Genomic DNA, 24,862 nt, shown 5'->3' on the forward strand with positions numbered 1-24,862 from the left:
TAAATGCCAAGATTTTTGCCCAGATCATATGGTTTCAAAGTCCACACAGTCTCTTGTAAAGAGTGGAAACAAAATTTAGTTCACTTGCAATGGAAAATAAAAACAAGCTAAGAAAGATCCTGTTAATTCAAACCGGAGCTTCTCTTGCCTAAGTATATATTCAAGCCCCTTGAACTGAAATATCACATGGGCCTTTAGTAAACTAGAAAAGAACTCGTATTTTATAGAATGTCGGTACCTGTTGGAGAGTACTTTGACTCCCTTCATTGATTTTTAGATAAAGAGGCAGTTTTATGCTCCCTCTTCCCCCAAACAGACCTCCAGGATATTTTCAGAGCTGATTCTAACCTGGAGCCATGACTTCTCACTCCTGGTTCTAGAGGTTCTAGACTCTAGCTAGTTCTGGGTTCTGAACCTCTAGAGTTTTGAGGACTCCAAACATAATGTCTCCATCAGACCATGAGAGCTTCTGATTTTAATCCTTCAGGGTGAGAACACAGGTGGAGGAGCATCTGGTTCCCAAGGGTCCTAAGGCAGCAGGCCAGCAGTGGGAAGCCAGATAGATGTTGAGTTCTTGAATGCAACTTTACCCCTGGAGGCCAGAGTTGCTGTGACTCCTGCTGGAAACTCAGACATCTTAAGCTGAGTGGTTATGCCAGCCCCAACCTGAGATGCCAAGCAAAGCCAGCCGAGTACAACTAGTCTTAAACTGTACACTCTCATTAATCCAGCAATTCTACTTCTGTGAATTTATCCCAAAGGAATTAGTATGGAAACTACAGATTTGATTACAAGAATTTTTTATAATAACCAAAAATCAGAGATAATATAAATATCCCATATGGGAGTATTGGATGGATCAAATACAAATACAACCATATAATGTAATATAAATCAGCCATTAAAAGTGTGGTAAAGGAAAACAATTTTTTGACCTAAAAAATTGTTCTGTTAGATGAAAACAAGAATTAAATCAAAAAAGTTTACAAAGCAGTACTGACTGCTAATCTAGCTATCATCTATCTCCAGAGCCTAGAAGTGTAAACCCTAGTAGCAACGGGAGTCTTCAGCTACAGAAATTATGAAAACTTTTGTATTTTCTCATATTATCCAGATTTTGCTGTAATTCACATATTACTTTTCTAATTTATATATATAATATATATGTACACATATATAATATATATTTAATAAACAAAAATTAAAATAGAGCCAGAATCTTATAGTTCTGTTTGGAGAAGAACTTAGGATCCCATTACTTTAATAGAATTTGCTTTCTGGAGGATGAGACTTGTGTTTTTAAACATATATTTGGTATCTTTTATTGCTCAATCTGCAGAGCTGAGAGCCAGTGGTATTATGGCTGCGGTACTCCTCTACCTAGGACCACTACCTCCTATGCAATCAGGTCCCTGTGATAGGTATGTCCCTTGAGTAGCTGAAGAACAGGTATCAGGCAGCTCAGTAAGGGTAGAAGGATTCCAAATCGTTATGTTTTTGTTAATTGATTGATAGAGCATCTGATTCCCTTTATTTTTTTAAAAGTTTTTACTTATTTATTCATGATAGACACAGAGACAGAGAGAGAGTCAGAGACACAGGCAGAGGGAGAAGCAGGCTCCACGCAGAAAGCCTGATGTGGGATTCAATCCCGGGACTCCAGGATCACACCCTGGGGTGAAGGCAGGCGCTTAACCACTGAGCCACCCAGGGATCCCCTTGATTCCCTTTAGAGGTCCCTCCAAGAACCAGGAGGGAGATCTATCTATAACCACCCCACTTTTCATTAACTGCTTCTGATCATGAAGGTCTGACAATACTTTGACAACACTGATAAAGATGAGGCTCTTTTCTTTTCTTTTCTTTTTTTCCTTTTCTTTTCTTTTCTGTTTCCTTTCCTTTCTTTTTTCTTTTGTTTCATTTGTATTCATACTTGGCTTTAGGGTACTGGCACTGATTTGGAGTTATGAAGCCTCCTACTCTGGAAAGCTAATGCAAGAGAGTGACACTACTGGCTCTTGAGTATGTGAGAACAGCGACCACACAATCAGGAGGTGGGCATGTATACACTTATATTCCACTTTGCGCCCAGCCTGAAATATTATCTTGGGCAAATAACTCATCTATCTGAGTCTTGATTTCTGCATTTTATAAACAGGAATAGCAATCACAGGATTGTTGTGATATTAAAAACACACAGCCTGATCTGTGTCTCAGATCATGTGTTCTTTAAATGTCTCTCCCCCCGCCCCATCTCTCTCTAGGGCTTTATTATAAGTAAATGTGTGGTCTCTTCAAATTTTAAAAGATTCATTCTCCAAAGCAAGACTGCCATCCACCAACTAGATGACCTCAGGCAAGTTATGTAATTTGTCAGTGCCTCAGTTCCTTCCTTTATAAAATAGGAATAATAGTAAAACTACTTAAGAAAATTTTCCTGAAGACCAATTAAGTTAAAATATGTAAAGTCCTTAGAATAATGCCTGTCTATACAGGAGATAAGCATTTACTACTGTAATAGCAGTAGTAGTGTTAATATTATTGTTTTCAATATCATGTTCTCCTCATCCTTTACATAAGAGGAAAAGGCACGGTTTGCACACAATAGCCACAAAACAATAATATGCCAAAGAATAGATTTAACAAAAGAGTTGCTAAACCTTTAGAATAAAAATTGTAAAACTTTAATGAAAGCCTTTTAAAGATTTAGGAAGATGAGAATGACTCAATGATGTATACCATGTTCATGGATAAGGAGACTGAATAACATAAATATTTCAAGTCTCCATGATCATGATGCCTGATCTTAAAATTCTTTTAGAAAAGCAGAGAAACAGAAAGGAATTAGTGGAGATAATTTTGAAGGAAAAAAAAAAAAAGAAGTGACTTGCCTTACCAGACAAATACCAAGCTTTGTTATTACAGGCACCACCCTGTGCAGTTGAAAATCTGCATATATCTTTTGAGTCCCCCCAAACTTAACTACTAGGAGCCTACTGTTGACCAGAAACCTTGCTGATAACATAAACAGTTGATAAACACATAATTTATGTTATATGTATCATACACTATATTCTTACAATAAGTTAAGCTAGAGAAAAGAAAATGTTATTAATAAAATCATAAGGAAGACAAAATACACTTACAATAATGTACTGCATCCAAAAAAATCCATGTGTAAGTGGACCTGCACAGTTCCAACTTGTGTTGTTTAAAAGTCAACTGGAGGGGCGCTTGGGTGGCTTAGTGGTTGAACATCTGCCTTTGGCTCAGGTTGTGATCTTGGGGTCCTGGGATCAAGTCCCACATTGGGCTCCCTGCAGGGAGCTTGTTTCTCCCTCTACCTATGTCTCTGCCTCTCTTTCTTCATTTCTCATGAATAAATAAATAATTTTTTTTAAAACAATCAATTGTAAATTATAGAAATAAAGCAGTTTGTTATTAAGGTCAATAGATTTGACTCTCCTCCATTGTGCTAAAAACGTGCTGAGATACTGATTCAGCCAGCCCTTGGAGTGGCTAGGGGAGGCCTGGGGTGGCCTGTAGCACCTGAAGTCCCAGGAGAGACCATCAGCCTCTTCTGTTTACTCCCATGTGCAAATCGAAGATGATATTTTTCTATGTGTTCATGATGTGGAATAGACAAGAAGACTAGAGAACTCAAATAGATCCACATATTCTTGGAAGTTTTATTATCTTCAAGAGTGCCATTACTAATCTATCAGAACAGAAAGGATTTTTCAATAAGTAATAGAGATATATATACACACACATACACACACACATATATATATGTTTGAATAGAGTTGTAATATAACTAAAATACATCTAGCTATGGAATAACTAATTATAATATATATAGTACATGGGAAATACACTAAAATTGCTTTATTACCTAACACCATAAACACTAATCAATTTCAGATGAATTGAAAAGCTGAGTGTAAAAAACCAAAATATACAAATATTAAAAAGAAAACCCAGCAGAAATATTTTGATGACATCAGATCAGAGAAGAATTTAGCCAAAGTAGAGAACACCATGGGGGTGCATGTGGCTGGCTCAGCCTGTAGAGCACGCAACTCTTGATCTCAGGGTTATAATTCAAGCCCCATGTTGGATGTAGGGATTACTAAAACAACAACAACAACACCTTAGTAAAAAATCTAAGGAACTATCTGGGAAAAAATTTACAATTTACATCACAAAGAGCTAATTTCACTAAGAAATAAGAGCGTTTTCGCAAATCAATAAAGCACTACTAACCTTATTTTAAAGACCTTTAAAAAAAATCTAAAGCCATTTTATTTATTCCTAGTAATAGAAACACAAATTACAATCACATTGAGATACTATTTTTTACCTCTGAGGTTGGTAAAAATCCAGAAATTTGATTTATAGCATCATCCATAGTATAGGAAGCAGACCATCTTCCAGTGCTGTAGAGAACACATTTTTACAACCTCTATAGAAGGAATTTTGAAGCAATATCTTTCAAAAATACAGGTGGCACGCACCCTATAACCACGCATTCCCATATCTAAAAATTTTTCTCTAGACATAAACACACATGTGTATGATGATAAAAGGACAAGGTTACTCAGTGCAACATTGTTTGTATTCCTCAAAAGTTGGCAAACTCCCAAATATTAATTAGTAACTGGTTAAATATTAATTATAATACATTCATACAGTGGGATGCTGGAGCTGTAAAATGTAAACTCTTTAGTACTGACACAGAATAATCTTCAAGGTGTAGCTAAAGGGTGAAAAAACCCTAAGACACACTGCACACAACAGTGTATACAGCATGTTAATATTGGGGTTCAAAGGTGGAATGCGTAGTTTATTTTCCTGTGCATAAAATAATTTTGGAAGAATGTCAAGGGAAAATGGGTGACTGAGGAAGAGTAAGATAAGACTTGTCGGTGTACGCTCTTTGTTCCTATTGAATTTTAAGCTGTGTGTATGTATTGTCTTTCAAATAAAAGATTAACATTTAAAATTTAGTGAATTAACTACACTGAAATTTAAAATTTCTGTATGATTAAAGACACCTTTAAAAAGGTGAAAAGACAGGTGATATACTGGGGGAATGAATATATTTTCAACACACGTAACTGATTAATAGTTAGTATCCAGAGTTCCAAATCAATAAGAAAAAGACAGTTCCATCTGAAAATGAACAGAAAATAAGATTAAAAAAAAAAACATTCACAGAAGAAACATGACAGGTCAAATGAGTACTAAAGCTCACTTCCTCTGGGGCGCCTGAGTGACTTAGTTGGTTAAGCATTTGCCTTCAGGTCAGGCATGATCCTGGAGTCCTGCAGAGAGCCCTACATTGTGCTCCCTGCTCAGTGGGCAGTCAGCTTCTCCCTCTCCTTCTGCCCCCGTCTTGTGCTCTTTATCTCAAATAAATAAATAAATAAAATCTATAAAAAAATTTCTCTTCTAACAATCAGAAGACAGTAAATTAAAATGAGCTATCATTTTATTGCCATTAGATTGGAATATACTTAAAATTCTAACAATCTTGAGTGTGGGTGAGGATATAAGACATGGGGAGCTCCAGGTCCTGCTGGTCACAGTGTGCAAACTGGCATGACCCCGTTGGAGAACTGCACAGCCATCAGATAGAAAATACATCCTTCAACACAGAAGTTGCACATTTTGGGACTTTTCACAGAAAACTTCTGGCAAATGTGTATGAAGAAAGAAGGACCAAAAATACCCACTGACATGTTGTTTGTACTAACAAAAACCAACAGGAAAAACAACATACATAGCAATATTCCCATATGCATCAACATGGATAAATTTCAAACACATCAAGTGGGATGAAAAGCAAATTTAGGAAAGATATTATGTAAACAAAATTTTGAAATGATCAAAATAATTCTATATAATGCCTGTCTATATTTACCCTATGTAGCAAACATTCAAAAATATGCTGGAATTAAAAATACTAAATTCAAGTAATGTTTACCCCGAGTATAGAGGAGTGATGGCTGGGGGTCATGTTCTGGGTCTGTTGTATTTTGGTATTTTAAAACCAGTCAATGAAATAGAAAAGAGAAAGTAACATTTTACAAAACCGATTGGTGGATACACAAATATTATTTCCTGTACTTGATAATGTCTGAAATCATTTCAATAAAATAAACAAGAATGCAATAGGGATTGAGCAGTGAGTATGAAAGAGCACAGATTTGTTTTTTGTTTTTGTTTTTTTGGGGGGCGGGGTTGGTCAGGGTTTTACTTCTCAGTGCCACCATTTGTCAGACTGGGACCCTGGACAAGTCCTTTTATCTCTTTAAAACTCATTTTCCCCAGCTGCAAAAAGGAGAATAGTTATAATAGTTACACAATTATAATAGCTATAAGATTAAATAAGATAAAGATTGAACAAGGTGATGAACGCATGATCCTTGCACATAGTAAGCACTTAGCTAAATGTTAACCTGCATTATCAGCATCTCAATTTGACTACAAGGGCATTCTTGAATCACTCTGATTCTCATTTCTTAACTCTCTCGAGGAAATGAGATTTTGTGCATCAGATCCCTCAAATTTATGCATTTTTTTAAAAAAGATTTTATTTATTTATTCATGAGAGAGAGGGAGAGACACAGGCAGAGGGAGAAGCAGGCTCCATGCAGGGAGCCAGATGTGGGACTCGATCCCGGGACTCCAGGATCACACCCTAGGCTGAAGGCAGGTGCTAAACCGCTGAGCGACCCAGGGGTCCCCATTTTATGTATTTTCTAATTACAAATTTGTACCCTTTGACCCACATCCTAAATTCTCACATCCCCAAAATCCTTGTAACCACTATTCTACTCCTTGTTTCTAGGAGTTCAGCCTTTTTAGATTCCACATATAAGTGACATCATACAATACAGTATTTGATTTTGTCTGTCTGACTTATCAACATTATGCCCTCAAGCTCCATCCATATTGATGCAAATGGCAGGATGTCCTTCTTTCTCGTGGCTGAATAATATTCCATTATATATGTAAACACACACATATAATGTCTTTTTCATCCATTTATTCATTGGTGGACACTTATATTATTTTTAAATCTTCATTATTGTGAGTAATGGTGCGATAAACATGGAAATTCAGACACCTTTTCTATATCCTATTTCCACTTTTATTTTTGGATACGTACCCAGAAGTGAGATTGCTGGATCATATGGTAGTTCTGCTTTTGAATTTTAACTCTACTGTATTGTTCATTTTTAACAACACTGTCTTATACACTTGAAAGTTACTCAGAGTCTAGATCTTAAATGTTCTCGCCACAAAAAAGAAATGATAATTATGTGATGTGATGGAAGTGTTAGCTAACGCTATGATAGCTATCGTATAGCAAGATGTAAGTGTATCATCAAATCAACACGTATCCTTTAAACTTCACAAATGTGATGCGTCAATTATAACTCAATTTAGAAAAAGTGAGACTTTAGCCTCATATCTGGATGACATGTAACTGAGATTAAAGATATAGGCTTGGAACAGTTTCCTTTTTAAAGTCTGGTTTTAACAAGAAGCTGAGTTTCGACTAGAGCTGCTAATTAAGTCTGCAAGGAGGACACAGTGCTGATTAATCCAGCTGTACCTGCTGGTGGCAGATTCTCCGAAATAACAAGGAGCTGTCATCTTCTTCCAGCACTGGGGGTGGGGGGGGTGGGGTGGGAGGGGAGGATTCTATGAAAACAAGCCCAAAAGAGCTGAGTGTGTCCTCAGGTCAGGTATTCATAGAATCCGCCACAATACTCAAAGTGCCACTTACTGCAGACTTCTCGGTACGATGATATACCTGACCCGGCCTTCTGCGATGACTCACTGCGGTCCTTCTCTGTGTCAGCATTGTGCCGGGCTGGGGTGACCCAGAGGTGTCCCTGCTTTAATACCTCACCCATCCCATTGGGAGACAGAGCAAATGCCAAGGAACAAAGACCTGAACAATAGGACAAAAGTATGCTATTAACGGCGTCATTTGACTGGTAAAGACAGCAAACCAGGGAATTCATAGGAGGGGGCAGTGAGCACAGGCTGCGAGAGAGCATCCCTGGCTTTGGCTTCAGACAAGTAGAAGTAGAAAGCAACCCCACCTTCCTCCTCCACAGGAAGCATCTGCTTCCCTGCCCACATGGCTTACCGTGTGACTTGCTTTAACCAATGGGGCGTTAGGAGAAGTGATGTGAATGAAAGCTTTATTTAAAGCTTTAAAATTTTTTTTTGAATATTTTATTTATTTATTCATGAGAGGCACACAGAGAGAGGCAGAGACACAGACAGAGGGAGAAGAGAAGCAGGCTTCCCGCGGGGAGCCCGATGCATCCATCCCAGGACCCGGGGATCATGATCTGAGCCAAAGGCAGATGCTCAACCACTGAGCCACCCAGGTGCCCTATTTTAAAATTTAAAAAAAAATGAAATTTATTTTTTTTTATCTGGGGGGGGGATGGGCAGAGGAAGAGGGGGAGAGAGAGAGAGAGAATCTTAAGCAGACTTCTTGTTGAACGCAGAGCCCAGGGCGAGTTTTGATCCCATCATCTGTGAGATTATGACCTGAGCTGAAATCACAAGACGGATGCTCAACAACTGAGCCACCCAGGCCCCCCTGTGAAGGCTTTAAATATGCTGACACTGTTGGATTTTTGAGCTTTTGCCATGAGGTTGACCATGTTGAGCATGCCCAGACGCACCGTATGGCCTGGAAACAAGCCCAGCCAAGTCCAGCCTAAATCACTGAACCGCAGCCACCCCACAGGTGCCTGAGTGAGGAATAAATGCTTATGGCTGTGTGCCACTGAGACTTACAGTGGCTTGATACTCAAGCTGACTGCAACAGTAGCCTATTCATCTGTAAAATGGGGAAAATATGTGTCTTACCTTCAGTGGTAGTGTGAGAATTAAGTGGAATATAAACCAAATGTCTCAGACTTCCACACGCCGATAATGCAACTAAGGTGCATTAATAGGAATCCCTGATTTGCAATAGCCCCTCTACTCAAGAGGAAATTCCCTTCTTGGAAAACAAATGATCAATTAAAAGTCTTGCTGTTTCTCAGTGTGTGCCACCTACTCCCCACCAGCCCCTGGTCCCCATAACGCTGCCAGGATACCACTCTAATCTTGGATTCTGCGTCTGCTGAGCAATTCAGTCCGGCCCTTTGGTGGGGCTGCAATAGATTCACCGACAAACAGCCGAGGACTTGAACTTCATGATGCAGGACAGCTTGACTCACCCAACAAATATCTACTGCCTGCTGACTGGTGTACTTCAGTGGGACACTGAGGCAGATGCATGACTTAGAGTAATTGCTTTGATAAGGAGAATGAGGTTAGGGGCACATGGGTGGCTCAGCAGTTGAGCATCTGCCTTCGGCTCAGGGTGTGACCCCACAGTCCTCTCTGTGTCTCTCATGAATGAATGAATAAATAAATAAATAAATAAATAAATAAATAAATAAATAAATATGTTTTTTAAAAGGAGAAGGGAAATGAGGATAGAAAATACTGTCTCCCTCATTTATACTCAATTGGCAAACTCCACAGCTTGGTTAGAATTTAGTAATAATTCTAAAGGGCTGTTTCTGTGAAACAGCCCTTTCAAGTGTGGAATGTTTCTAGAATGGCAGGGTTAAGGAGAGGCCCCCTGACAGCCATCACGGCAAACCCCGTTCAGGTCTCCCGTGCAGCCCTCAAGCCTTATGGCTGAGTCCTCCCTGGCCTCTGTAAGGCCTTGCTAGTCCATGGCCTTGAAATCTGTCAGGCTTGTCTGAACGTCAACCATGACCAGCAGTGAAGATACGTTCCCAGAAGACATTCTAGTTTCCGTGCACATCTGAGTCTGCAAACAGCTTCCTGTAAGGTGGGGTATCCTTCGACCATGCTCCGTCAGTAGGTCAGGCCCTGCTAGGATCCCTGCTTCCAGAAATAACATACAGAAAGTACCAAATAAATGGTAGGTAGTCAAAAGTGCCAATTCTCTTCCACTTCCTGGAGGCCAAGAAACTTGAGCTGGATTATGGAATAGTTGGAATGAAAAAAAGGAAGGGGTCTGAAGTCTCTGTGCCCAGTGTGCCCAATCCTTATGTGTCAGACCTTGATGTCCGCTCAGAGATGACGGAATGAGACTAATAAACGGAGCCCAGATGGTCTGCTGGTTGCTCAGGGTTACTAGCAAGTAATGTAGGCCAAGCATTCCTGTTCTGGGCCATTGCAGACCTGTGGGTCTCCACACCCTTTTAACGAAATTATTATAAGGCCTCCCAGAGGTCCTATAAATGTCTCCTAAAGTCCTAACGAGTACTGTGTTTCTTACGTTTCTGACTCTTCAAATGTGAACATTATTTATTTAAATGGCTACTAATCCCCTATCAGCTTTATTTTTAATTGTTTAAACTTAAGACTAGTTTTTTTTAATATTTATTTATTTATTTGAGAGAGGGGGAGAGAGAGAGTGCAAGCGGGGGTGGTGCAGGGGGACAGAGAGAGAGAGAGAGAGAATCTCAAGCAGACTCTGTGCATAGAGCCTGACGCTGGGCTGGATCTCAGGGTTGTGATATCATGACTTGAGCCAAAACTGAGAGTCAGACGCTTAACCAGCTGAGCCCCCCAGGCATCCCAAGGCTAGATTTTAGGGGAGTTTTACTTTCACAGTAAAATTCAAGCAAAGATACAGAGATTTCCCATCTACTGCTTGCCCCCTCCCACCGTGTAGCCTCCCCCATTATCAACACCCCCCACCAGCGGGGTGTATTTGTTATAGTTGATGAACCTACATTGAAGTGTCACTGTCACTCTATGACCATAGTTTACATTGGGGTTTACTCATGGGGTTGCATGATCTGTGGGTTTGGACACGTGTAATGACATGTATCCATCATAGGTCATTTTCACTGCATTAAAAATCTTCTGTACTTCACCTTTTCATCTCTGCCCTTCCCGATCACACAACACTGGCAGTCACTAAACTTTTTATTGTCTCCACGGGTCTCCCTTTTCCAAAATGTCATATAGTTGCAATCCTATAGTGTGTAATTTTTTTCAGGTTTTTAAAAAAGATTTTATTTATTTATTTGAGAGAGAGAGAGAGAGTGAGTGAGAGACAGAACATAAGCATGGGAAACAGCAGAGGGAGAGGGAGAAGCGGGCTCCCCATCGAGCAGGGAGCCCAACACAGGGCTGGATCCCGGGACCTCAGGACCATGACCTGAGCTGAAGGCAGACGCCCAACCGACTGAGCCACCCAGGGGTTCCTCAGATTGGTTTCTTTCACTTAGTATTAATGTATTTAAATTTCTTCCGTGTCTTCTGACTTGACAGTACATTTCTTTTTAGCTCTGAGTGTTAGTCCACTGTCTGGAAGTACTACAGTTTCTTTATCCATTCACCTGTGGAAGGGCATCTTGACTGCTTCCACATTTTGGTAGTTATCAATAAAGCTGCCATAAACCTCCATGTGCAGGTTTTTCGGTGGACAGAATTTCCACTTCATTCGGTAAATTCCAAATGCAGTTGCTGCATTGCATGTTAAGAGGACGTTCGGTTGTGTGAGAAACCACCCACTGTCTTCCAGAGTGGCTGTACCATTTCACGTTCCCATCAACAATGAATGAGAGTTCCTAATGCTCTGCCTCTTTGCCAGTATTTGGTGTGGTCAGTGTTCCAAATTTGGGCCGTTCTAATGGGCATAAGCTTTTCATTGCTTTATTTTATTTGGGGATCCAAGTGGGACCCTTCTATATAATCAGTTTGGGCTCCCCTGGGCATGCCCAAATCACTCTGTTCTTCCTCTTTGCAGCTGTGAGGCCTTCCAGACACAATCTGTCTTCGTGTCACATGGAGGGAAATGGTAGGTGGGCTTCTGGAAGCACTCACCTGAGGTATATGGGGACTCCAGGTGCAGACAGGAGGCCTGGTGTCTGTCCCATGACTACATGGCCTGCTGTGGGTGACCCAGGTCAGAGAGGGAGAGTGAGAGGGGTGCCTGAAAGTGATAATCAATTAAAAACACACTAGGCAGGATGTTGGAGGGGGTGGTGGGGGCAGGCTGTGTCCAGGCATCAGAGATGCAAGGAGCAACCTTTCCTATTCTGTGACTCTCAGCAAGTTCTGGCTGGCTGAGTGGACCGGCCGCAGGAATTATGTGAAATGGGTGCAGGAAGTACATGAAATACTTCCAGTGTTCATGAGCCAAGCCAGTTCTCAATGATCGATCCAGTACATAGTCTTCAAGGAAGACAGAAGGTAAGAGGTCTCCTTACTGGGTATCAGCCAGCCTTCATTCTGAGTCCCTGGTTTCCTTAGGTTGACTTACTCGGAGAATAACCCTTGGTATTTCTAGTGCTTTAGACCTGCCCTCTAAAGAGTCATCTCAGTCTAAGTGACATGTTGAAGCTCTGCCACTCTGTAAGCACCAAGAGCCATGAGATGGCCACATTCAGCTTCTTGACTATTGAGAGACCCACTGACATCTGAGTGGCCACGTTCCCTGGCTTTCTCTCTGCAAAGTTTCCAGAAACAAATCTATGCCTGTTCAGAGCCAGCCTTTCCCGAGCTCACTCACTGCTGAGTTCTGGGGTCATGCTAACCACGTGGGGCACCAGTGGGAAGCTCCGTGCTCCACTCTCTCCCACATTGTGCATGTTCTCACCTGCAGACCCTTATCCAGGCAGCCCTCCCCAGCTGACATGCGCCTCTGATCTGCCTGGCTAAAATCCTGCCCAGCTGAAGGGACTCAGCCCCCACCTCTGTGACTGCCCCTCACTTCCTTGCTACCAATAGTGCTTTCCACCACTGAATGCCCTGAAACATATCTTGTATTATCTTGGCAATGGGTTCCAAATGTATGTGCATCACACCAAGATGTGCACTGGAAATATATTTTCTTTAGTTTGTTCATACTCTAGACTTACTTCTGAGTGTACATCCTCTGGGTATTGGTGGGGATTGGTGGGGGGGATTGGGGTGAGGGATCTATTTCGTCCAAAGTAATAAACTAATGCAGTATCTTTGGGTGATGTTCAATTTCTTTTTTAAAAAATATTTTATTTATTTATTCATGAGAGACACAGAGAGAGGCAGAGACACAGGCAGAGGGAGAATCAGGCTCCCTATGGGGAGCCTGATACAGGACTCGATCTCAGGACCCCAGAATCATGACTTGAGGCAAAGGCAGATGCCACTGAGCCACCCAGGTGCCCTGATCAGTTTCTTTAGGTAAAATGCCTCCTCTTTCAGAATCATCTCCCCCATTCCCCAAATTTCCTTGTAAGGTGGTACAATGGTGTAACCTACAGCATTTTTATGGTGGTGTTTGGAGTCTTCATACCGTCTAGCCATCAGGCCAGCCTCTGAGGCAAACATCTGTTGTCAACAAGCTTGTGGTCCCTGCCCTTGGCCTGGTCACTGCTTCAGGGACGTCTTCTCCAACTTCTGCTGACCAATGAACTCCACTCTGGCTTTCATTGATGTTTAAAGATTTCCATAGCTGGGGCACCTGGGTGGCTCAGTCCATTAAGCATCTGACTCTTGATCTCAGCTCAGGTCTTGATTTCAAGGTCATGAGACCTTGAGTCTCATGAGACCTCCACACAGTGTGGAGTCTACATAAAAAGTGAATAAAGATTCCCATAGCTGCAGCCCCTCTTAAAGCAGACAGCCAGCACCCTCAGCTACCTCCCCCATTTCTCTCTCAAGGCACACACATTTCTGGACAACTTCAGACCACACGGAAAGCCAGGAAGATTCAGAGAAGCTTCAGGCTCTTGCCCTTGGCTACAGAAAACAGAAGTACTGGTTGAACCTCAGGTATGGGAGGAGGGCAGGGGCTACTGAGAGGGTGTAAAAAAGAAGAACCATGGCATGTGCTTTCCTCTTTCAAACTCTGTTCCTCTCTTCTTTTCCCACCCTCCTTTGGGTATAAAGAGTGCATTTTCTTTCTTTTCCCCACCCTCCTTTGGCTATAAAGAGTGCATTTTCTTCTTACACTCTTGCAACCATAGTATCTAGTCACAAGTGGAAGGAATACTGTCTCTCCACTATTGATAGAAAAATCTTTGAGCTAGTCCTCCAAATCTGTCCTTTGATATAACTAAAGAAATGTGAGAAACCCATCCTTTCCCCACCAGGCTTAGCTGGCAGGCCCAGTATCCTGTTAATGAAGTCAAACACCTGTTTTCTTCCACTCTCTAGTTATAAGCTTCAGGGCTCTCTCTGAGGGAGAGAGCTTCAAAGGAACATGAGTTGTAGGAGAAATTAAGATGCATTGGTTTAATGTTTACAAATATTACCCCAAGTTTCATCTTGCTTAATACTCGTGCTCTTATTTAACTTTTCGTATTTGTCAGTTCTCTCTCTCCAAGTAAGTGAAATGTTTGTTTTATCCACCATGAAGTTTCACACAGTGTTACACACAGAGTAAATTCACACAGGAAGATTAAAAACAAAAGTTTACAGCTTCATTGAAGTGTCATTGACACACAACATACTGCATATGTTTAAAGACCAGAATTTGATAGGTTTTGACATGTGGAAACACCCGTGAAACCATCATCAAAATCTAGATAATGAACATTATCTATCACTCCCAAAGTTTCAAAAGCATCTTCCCTGCCCCCCATATCTCACTTCACTCTTACATGCCCTAGGCAGTCACCGATCAACTTTCTGTCACTATGGATTAGTTGGTATTTTCTAGAATTTTATTTTATATTGGATAGTAATGTGTTGTATGGATATACTATAATTTGTTTATCCCTTCTTTTGTTCATGGACATTTGAGTTGTTTCCAGGTTAGGGCTATTACAAAGGGAGCTGTTATGAACACTATGTGCAAGTGGACATACATTTTTATTTTTCTTGGATAAATACCTAGGAGTGGAGTGGTGGAGCTGTATGGGAAGTAGAGTTTCCAGATTTAGTAAATAAAAATACAAAGTACCCACTAAAATGGAATTTCAGATAAGTAATTTATTAATATATATGTCCCATTACATTTTTAGGTCATACTTATATTAAAAATTATTTATTATTTATGTGAAATTCAAATTTAACTTCCTTGGTATTATCTGACAACACTAACTTAACTAAACTAATGCCTAATTGACACTATTAACTTTTTAAGGAACTGCCAAACTTTTTTCTGAAGTGGTTGTAACATTTACATTCCACAAGCAGTATATATGAGAATTCTACTTTTTTCATGTCCTCATCGACACTTGGTATGGTCAATCTTTTTAATTTTAGCCATGCTCGTAAGTCTGCAGTGGTATATCAATGTGATTTTAACTTGCTTTTCCATAATGACTACTGATACTGAGTATATTTTCAATGTCCTTATTTGGCATCCCTATCGCTAGCCTGATGTAGAGTCTGTTCAGTTCATTCACCCCCCAAGTCTTTTTTTGTATTGGATTTCTGATGTCTTATTGAGTTGTAAGAGTTCTTTACATATGCTATATACAAGTCCTTTGTTGTATACCTTATTTGCAGGTATGTTTTCCCAGTTTGTGGCTTGTTTTTTCTATTTGCATTAGCAGTGTCTTTTGAAGAGCAAGAATTTTTCATTTTGATGAAATCTAGTTTATTGATATTTTTCTTTTATAGTTCATGTTTTTGTGTCCTTCACATAAAAGCTTTGTCAATTCAAGATAACTAATATTTTCTTTCAGAAGTTTTATAGTTTTGTCCTGTACATTTAGATCTATGATCCACTTTGAGTTAATTTTTTCTATGGTGTAAGGTAAGGTATAGGTTCAATTTTTTGCTTATGACTCTCAAGTTGTTTTTATTTTTATTTTTTATTATGTATGTATGTATGTATTTATTAAAGTTGTTGTTTTTAAGAAAAGATTATTCTATCTCCAAGGCAGTTGAATGTCTTGGCCAATTTGTTGCAAATCAATTGGCCATATATGTATGGGAATTTCTAAAATCTCTATTCTGTGCCATTTATCTATATGTCTATTTTTACAGTTTTACAGCAATACCATGCTGTCTTCATAACTATAGCTTATTCTAAGTCTTAAAATCAGGTAGTGTCAGTCCTCTAGTTTTGTTTCTTTTTTTTTTTTTTCAGTATTGCCTTAGTTGTTCTAGGTCCTTTGTGTTTCTATATGAATTTTAGGATCAGCTTGGCAATTTCTACCAAAGAAATCCTGCCAAGATTTTGATTGCTATTTCATTGAATCTATAAATAAATTTGAAGAATGACATCTTTAAGAAATTAAGTCTTTTGACCTGTGAACATGATCTATATCTTCATTTTATTTAGTTTTTCTTTAATTTTTTCAGTAATGTTCTTTGATTTGGAATACAGATCTTATAAATCTTTTGTTAAATTTTTCCCTAGATGTTTCATATTATCTGATGCTCTTGTAAATTGTTATTAAAAATTTTCACATTTCAATTGTTTATTGATAATATATCAAAATATAATTTTGTTTTGTATGTTGTCATTGGGTCCTACAGGTGTACTAAGGTCATTTAGTTGTTATAGTATCTTTTTATGTATTTCTTAGAAATTTTACAAAGGACTTTCAGTACAATACTGAATAGAACTGGGGTGAGCAGACATCTTTGCTTTGTTTCCCATGTTAGAGGGAAGCATTCAGTCTTTCATTTTTAAGGAAATATAGTTATAGCTTTTGCTGTATATACCTTTTATGCAATTGAGAAATTTCCCTTCTCTTCCTAATTTGCTGTCTGTTTTATCATAAAGGAATGTTGGATTTTGTCAAATGTCTTTTCTGCACCCATTGAGATGATCCTGTTTTTTATATATTTTTTTGTTTTCAATATGGTGAATTACATTGATTAGTTTCAATCATTAAAACCTTGAATTCCCGGGATGAACTACATTTGATCACGATGTTTTACCTTGTTTATTCATTGCTGGTTTCAATTTGCTAATATTTGGTTTTTGTATCTGTGTCTAGGAAAGATACTATCTGTAGTTTAGTCTTCTCTTCTTGTAATATTTTGTCTGATTTTATGTCAAAGTAATACTGGCTTCATAAAATAAATTCTGATATATTTCCCTTTATTAATTTTTTAAAAAAAGACTTTATTTATTTATTCATGAGAGACACAGAGAGTGAGGCAAAGACATAGGCAGAGAGAGAAGCAAGCCCCGTGCAGGGAGCTCAAAGTGGGACTCAATCCCGGAACTCCAGGATCATGCTCTGGGCTGAAGGCAGACACTCAACCACTGAGCCACCCAGGCATCCCTCCCTTTCTTAATTGTTATGTAAGTGTTTATGTAGAGTTGGCATTATATTTTTCCTAAAAATTTTTAAAATCTTAAGTAATCTCTACACCCAACATAGGGTTCAAACTCACAACCCCAACATCAAGAGTTACATGCTCTGCCAACTGAGCCAGCCAGGTTCCTCATTTCTTAAATTGTTGATAGAATTCACCACTACAGTCATCTGAGCTTGGAAATTTCTTTTTGAAAAGGTTTATAAGCTATGAATTCAATTTCCTTAAAAGCTGTGGTCTATTCACATTGACTATTCTTACATTAGCCTTGGCAATTTAGGTCTTTTAGGGAATTGTCCATTTTATGTATGATGTCAAATTTATTGGTGTAAAGCTTTCCTAATATTCCCTTATTAATCTTTTTATGTCTGTAAGATCTATAGTGATATTATTCATTTATTCCTGATATTGGCAATTTTGTGTCTTTTCTCTAGAGCTTTTATCAATTTCATTGATTCCTCCCCAAATAATCAGCTTTGATTTCATTGATTTTCTTTATTTTTCTGGTTTCAACTTCATTAATATCTTTTCTTTATTATTTCTTTTCTTCTGTTTACTTGTAAGTTTATTTTGCTCTTCTTTTTCCTTATGGTAGAAATTTATATCATTGATTTGAGAACTACCTCTTTTCTTCCTTCCTTTTTTTTTAAGATTTATTTATTTAGTTTAGAGAGAGTGTATGAGAAAATGTGAGCAGGGAGAGGGGATAGAGGGAGAGGGAGAGAGAGGTTCCTCAAGCAGACTCCCTGCTGAACACAGAGCCCAATTTGGGGCTCAATTCCAGGACCTGAGATCCTACCTGAGCTGAAATGAAGAGTTGGCCAATAACCAATTGACCCACCCACGTGCCCCAAGATCTACCTCTTTTCTTATAAACAGTTAACGTCACACAGTGCCACAAATTTTGATGTGTTATTTGTTTATTATTATTCAGTTCTAAATATCTTCTAATTTCCTTTGAGATTTCTTTTTGATCAGTGGGTTGTTTAGGAAAGTATTGTTTCTTTTCCAGCTAGTCTAGTTGCTTTATTTTTGTTAACTTGCAATTTATTTCCATTATGGTCAGATAATAAATTCTGTAAGATTCTGTATTTTGAATTCTATTGAGACTTGTTTTATAGTTCAGGATATGGTTTATCCTCGTAAACATTTCATGTTTCCTTCAAAGAAATGTGTATTTTGTGATTTGGGGGTAGAGTGTTTTATGTTAAAACATTTTAAAGATGTTTTTGTCATTCAGATTTTCTATATAGTTACTGATTTATTTTTAGTTGTTATATTACTGAAAGAAGTGTGTTGATGTTTAACAATTTGTGGATTTGTCTATTTTTCCTTATTTCTGTCAGTTTTTGCTTCAGACATTTTTGATGCTGTTACTAGTTACATCTATATTTCTAATTATTCTATCTTCCTGATTTATTGTCCCTTTTAACATAATGAAGTGTCCCTTTTTGTCTCTTGTAACTTTCCTTGTCTTAAAGTCTATTTTGTCTGATATTAATAAAGCTACTCTAGCTTTCTTTCTTTCTTTTTGTTTTTTAAAGATTTTATTTATTCATGAGAGACACAGAGAGAGGCACAGGCATAGGCAGAGAGAGAAGCAGGCTCCCTGCAGGAAGCCCAATGCGGAACTCAATCCCAGGATCCTGGGATCACAACCTCAGCCGAAGGCAGACACTCAACTACTGAGCCCCCCAGGTGCCCCTCTTGACACCTTTCTTTCTTTCTTTTTTTTCTTGACACCTTTCTATGTGGCTGCTCACAGGTCTAGTTCCTTCCTTTTTGACTGGTGCATTGTTTTCCATTACATCCATCTGTTACATCCATTCTCCTACTGAGCAGTCTCCTAGACTGCTCCATCTCCTTGCTCTCTGAGACAGTGCTGTGAAGAACATCCCCTCTCCTATGTATACCCTGTCAGAACTGTGCAGTCTGTGGAGCCCATCCTCAACAGTTAGGTTTGCTGGATAATAAATGCTTAATTTTCACTAAGCATGTTACTGTCACATTGAGCACCAGCTTGCCCTCTTGCAACAAGGCATGAGAGCTTCTATTTCTCATATCTCGGTGTATTACCTGTCCTCCTCATTTTGCAAAATGTGGATATGAAGTGATATCTTCTAATTTTAATTTGTCTTTCTTCGACTTCAGGTTGGATTGAGCAGTCTTTTAACTACTTGTAAATCGTTAGATTTTTCTCCTTCTGGGAATTACGTGATCATATGCTTTGAAACTTTTTTCTACTACGTTTTCTATTGTGGTTGATTAGTGTGCAATCATTGTACATTGTAGATATTGATCCTTTGTGGTGATGGATGTTGCAAATGCCTTCTCCCAATCTGCCACCAGTCTGACAATTTTGTCTATGATTATCAGAGCAGAAATCCTTCATTTTTGAAAAAAAGAAATCCATCTGTTGTTTAAAAAATCCTTTCTGATTCAAAATCAGAAAAATACTCTCCTGCATTTTCTCCTACTAGCCTTGCAGTTCTGTCTTTCATAGTTAAGTCTTTAATTAAATTTGACTTTTTGTATAAAGGACATGAAATACAGTTTTCATCTTATTTTTCTACTATTAATAGCCAATTTCCTAACTCTATCTACTAAACATTCCATTCTTAGACCAACTGGTTTGTGGTGACACTTTATCATACACCAAATATTGGTTTATAACTGGTCTGCTCCTGAGCTCTCCATTGTTCCCCTTTGAACCATTTGTCCATTCTTTCATCACCGCCCCACTGTGTTACTGTGATTTGTAGTAAAATGATGTTTGGTAGGTCAATTCTCTTTCCTCTTCATTTTCAAATTTTCTTACCCTGTTCATGGACTTATATTCTTTCATACACATTTTAAAATCAGTTTGTCAGTTTTTCACAAACACAAAATCAGGACACTTTGACTGAAATATTGAACTTATACATAAATTTTGAGGAAATTAACATATTTATATATTCTTATTCTATCCATGGACAAGGCATATTACTTTATTTATATCTTCTTTTAAGTACTTTAATATCTTTAATATTTTTTAGTTTTCGTTGTAAAGGTTAAGTGAATTTACTGGACATTTTAAAGCTATGTTGCTGTTATAAAGGAAATCATTTAACATTTTAATTATCTAATATTTTATTTTATTACTGCTGATATAGGAAAAACTACTGATTTTTTTTAATTGACATTAAATCCTACAGCTTTTTTAGACATTTTATTTGGACTTCCAATGAATCACAACTTGGCATCTCCCTCTACCAAAGAGAGGAAAGAAAGACTACCACTTCCCCAGCTAACAGAGGCTTGGCAATGAGCAAGCAGTAGATGAATGTGGGCATCAGTCTCAGATTTGCCAAAATGTGACCAGTAAGAATAAAGAGAAGGAAATCCAAAGCATGGCTTTTAAACTCAAATGCCTAGGTAGGCTAGGTGTAAATCAGCAGGGAATGGTGGGGACTGGAGTAAACGAGAAAGCACAGGCTCTATCTAAAAGGGGCAGACCTCCTTAGCTTCAGCTAATTCTTGTCATGCAGCCATGAAAGCTACTTTTTTTTAACATCTTCAGATTTTATTAGGAAAAGCCCCAAATCCTTGATTTTAAGATGTTAGGAAATGATTCAAAATTTTAAAAATGTTGGGGGGGGCCGAAGAAATCACATCTGTGTGCTAGATTTGTTTCACAATCTACTGGTCTATACCCCCGGGTCTGAGAATGTCCTAAAGGGAGGAGACAATAGGGTACTAAGTGAATATCACCTCTGGACCCCACTCTTCCATTCCTTTTCCCCATGATTACCCCATGTTGACTTCATTCTGCAGTGTTCTATTCCAGTTCTCTTAACACTAGCCTCATAGGAATTGAATTTAGAACTTGAGGAGAGAAGAGTTGGTCAAGGCTTGAGAAGATGTGAGCTGGACCCAGATCATATAGGCTGAGAACTCCTGAGAGAATAAGTGCCTAAGCTGGGGCATGCACTGATGTGTGACCTACCTACCAGCTTTGCCTGAAAGTAGTTTGGTGTTGGAACAACTCCAGCTCTTTCCAGCATTACCTGGAGATGAGCATGTTTGGACAACTGCCTCAGATCAGGATGGCTCTCATGAGTCCAAGTTCTGGAATGGAATCAACCTCCCACAGTGTTTCAGGTTGGCGTTATGGGCTGAACTATGTCCTCCCAACATTCTCACGTGGAAGTTGAACACTCAATGTCTCAGAATGTGATTGTATTCAGAGATGGGGCCTTTACAGATATCATTAAGGTAAAATGAGGTCATTAGGGTGGGCTCTGATCCAGCATGATTGGTGTCCTTATAAGAGGAGGTGAGGACACAGACACACACAGAGGGAAGCCTGTGTGAAGATATTGACATAAAAAAAATAAAAAATCTTAAAAAAAAAGGGGGGGCAGCCCAGGTGGCTAGGTGGTTTAGCGCTGCCTTCGGCCCAGGGCATGATCTTGGGGTCCCGGGATCGAGTCCTGCATTGGGCTCCCTGCGTGGAGCCTGCTTCTCCCTCTGCCTGTGTCTCTGCCTCTCTCTCTCTCTCTCTGTCTCTCATTAATAAATAGAAAAAAATTAAAAAATCTTAAAAAAAAAAGACATCGGCAGATGATAGCCATCTAAGCCAAGAAGAGAGGCCTCAGAAGAAGAAAGCCCTGCTGACACCTTGATCTTGCACTTCAAGGCTCCAAAGCTGTGAGGAATTAAATTTCTGTTGTTTAAGCCTCTCAGTCGGTGATACTTTGTTATGGCAGCTCTAGCAGACCAAGATAGCTGTGTTCTTTTAAGATGCAGGGTTGCATGTGAAGTTTTATGGGACTAGTGTCAGGTGTCAGGACATCCTATACAAAAACAAGGAAGACAGAGGGAGAAATTGAATTATAATGAGGTTGACACCAAGGTGGTGTTCTGGAGCTGGGATGGCCCTTCAGGGCTGTTCCAAATTGAGGCAAGAAGCCTTTTTTTCCTACATAGGTTGTTCTTAAGGCGAAGGGTGGCAGGAGGTGATTCCTTTCCCCTCCATTCTATCCCCTGAAACATTTGGCAATGTCTGGAGATATTTTTCAGTTCTCACAACTGGGGCTGCGTGTGTGTGTGGTGGTGGTGGTGGTGGGGTACATGCACTACTGGCCTCCAGTGGGTCCAGGGATGCTGCTGCTAAATATCCTATGATGCATAAAGCAGCCCCCACAACAAAGAGCCATCTGGTCCCAAATGTCAATAGTTCTGAGGTTGAGAAAGCCTACCCTACATCAACAAGTCATTGACCATGAGGTTCTCTTGCCAAGACATAACCTTGGGCAGGTCCCTATAGCTGATGGCAATTCCCAGTGAGCCGTCTGAAGTCTTATGATCCCAGCAACTGAAGAGTGAGTGTTTGTCATGAAGAGAAGATCCACGTAGAGCAAAGAGCCTTTTATCTGGACTCTTGGACTTCTCTCTCTTTTATTTAGGATTTTATTTCTAAGTAATCTCTACACCCAACACGGGGCTTAAACTTACAACCCCCTAAGATCAAGAGTTGCATGCTCTACTGACTGAGCTAGCCAGATGCCCCTCAGATTTCTCTTCCTAATAAAAGTAACAAGCAACCATGGTCAGGACACTGTCTTGCAGGTTTTACCTACATTACCTCGTCTAAACCATATGAAAAGTCAAGAGAGGTGGACTTCATATGACCCTTATTTTATAAATAATAATCCAAGATTCAGAGAGGGTTAATCACTCGCTCAAAGCTATGAGCTAGAATTTGAATCCACGGCTGTCAGACTCCAAAGTCTGGCTCTCTCCCAAGCAGAAAAGATAATCTTTGGTAAAATAAGAGCAGTCTACACAGCACACATTGGAGAAAGAGGATGGACCACAGATGTCACCCAGAACCGATATAAATACAGCCCCAGGGTATCCAGAGGCCCTGAAACAATGTCTGGTACCATGCAAACATCACAGGGGCCAGACTCTGAGCACGGGATCCCTAGAGAGGAGACTCTTTCCATCTTTATATCTGTAAACATTAATGGGTTACCAGAAATGAATCCTCTCATAAGGAGGCCTTTTTTTTTCTTTTTTTCTTTTCTTTTTTTGCCTCCTTGAAGAGAATGCATGGAACTTAGGACTCTGTATGAGGACGACAGTAACCATGAAAAAGAAAAAAAGCCACTTTCCTGGAGTCAACAGTATAAAAATAATTTTTATTTACTACTGTAAATAAAGTAGTGCAAAGAGTAGTTGGGACCCACAATATTGCATTACTGATTTATTTACTACCTTAGCAGCATACAGTGTACAGACAGTCTGTTCTTCTTCTTCTTCTTCTCTCTCTCTCTTTCTTTCTCTCTCTCTCGCTCTCTCACACATACACCTTCCACAGACTCAGGCAGGCATAAGGGGTAGGGATGGAACTATGAGCTAAAGGCTTATTTCCTGCATATTCCACTTGCTGCCAGTCTATTCTAATGGGTAATTCATGGAGAAGACTACAGTTAAATACTAAGAATTTTCTACATGTTATTTTATGGATTCAATCGAAAAGTAAATGATATCCAACAATGTCATTAAATGATTCGGAAGCACGACCCGAAAAAGTCAAGGAGGAAAATGTAAACCCATTTACAAAGCCGTCGCCTCCCCTGCATTTCCAGCCACAACCTATTTATTTCAAGGTGCCTTAGAACTGCTGGGTCTTGGAAGCCTAATTGAAGTTGTGTCTTGGACTTGGAGGAGCAGGGCTGTGGCAAACACTCACACCGAAATATTCTCTAACGGGTGGAGAGGTCACGATTTTCTGTTCTTCAGTGGATGGGAACAACCAAGGGGCTAAGATGCTTAAAATACACCGCAGTGTGCACGGATTCAGCTACACCACAGGGAAAACTATGACTCCCCGACACACGATCACTAGGGATGGACTCAACAGTGACCCAGTCAACCTCCCCGACACACCCCTGTGCTCAGGATGCTCCTTGTATTTGTCTGATAACCTCTGGTTTACCCACTGCCTGCTCTGGGTACTTCCTTGTAATTGGATTAAAGAAAAAAGAAAAAAAAAAGACACCAAGTGCAAAATTCGCATCCAGTTTGACAAGACATATATGGTGTTTTTCAGTATAATGCCCTAGCCCCAGCGTTCCGATACCAGCTGCTGACGGGGTTCTCTCTCGTCTGGAAAGACCTGGAGTGCACGGGTCACTCTCGAGGCTCTGCGTTATTAGTGACTGTGGGCCGGTCCTGAGCGGAGGCATCTGCAGCTGGAGTCACAGCTGGACTTGCGGTGGGAGCTGGGGGGTCTGAGGAGGACCGGGCTGGTGTCAGACCAGAACCGCTGGCTGTAGAGACACATGCAAGTGCTGAATATTCAAACCAGTGCATGCATGCATGACACACAACCAACACCTGGACCCTAGCAAGCCAGGGTAGATGCTTCTAGTCCAGTGGCCCTGACACTCACTAGATAATTAACTCTACGCTCCTTATCTGGGTTCTTTGGACTTTGGTGTCCCCTTGTATGAAATAGTGGATTAGGATAGATGTGCAAAGATCTCTAATGGTTCTAACATCCTGGGATTCTAAGTTCTGCCTTTAT

At 39.7% G+C, this 24,862-nt stretch overlaps 1 protein-coding gene across 1 annotated transcript in view; it reads right to left on the bottom strand.

Annotated features, from left to right (window-relative positions):
• Positions 1 to 23,450: 23,450 nt before the first annotated feature.
• The window catches only part of SEL1L3 (SEL1L family member 3), a 99,979-nt gene continuing 98,567 nt past the window's right edge, over positions 23,451 to 24,862 (bottom strand). Inside the window, exon 24 of the mRNA XM_055326831.1 lies at positions 23,451 to 24,605. Coding sequence (XP_055182806.1) covers positions 24,466 to 24,605 — 140 coding nt within the window. The 3' untranslated portion in view covers positions 23,451 to 24,465. The remainder of the gene's footprint in view (positions 24,606 to 24,862) is intronic.

This window comes from Nyctereutes procyonoides, unplaced genomic scaffold (assembly GCF_905146905.1).
Source record: "Nyctereutes procyonoides isolate TBG_1078 unplaced genomic scaffold, NYPRO_anot_genome, whole genome shotgun sequence".
Lineage (NCBI taxonomy): Eukaryota > Metazoa > Chordata > Mammalia > Carnivora > Canidae > Nyctereutes > Nyctereutes procyonoides.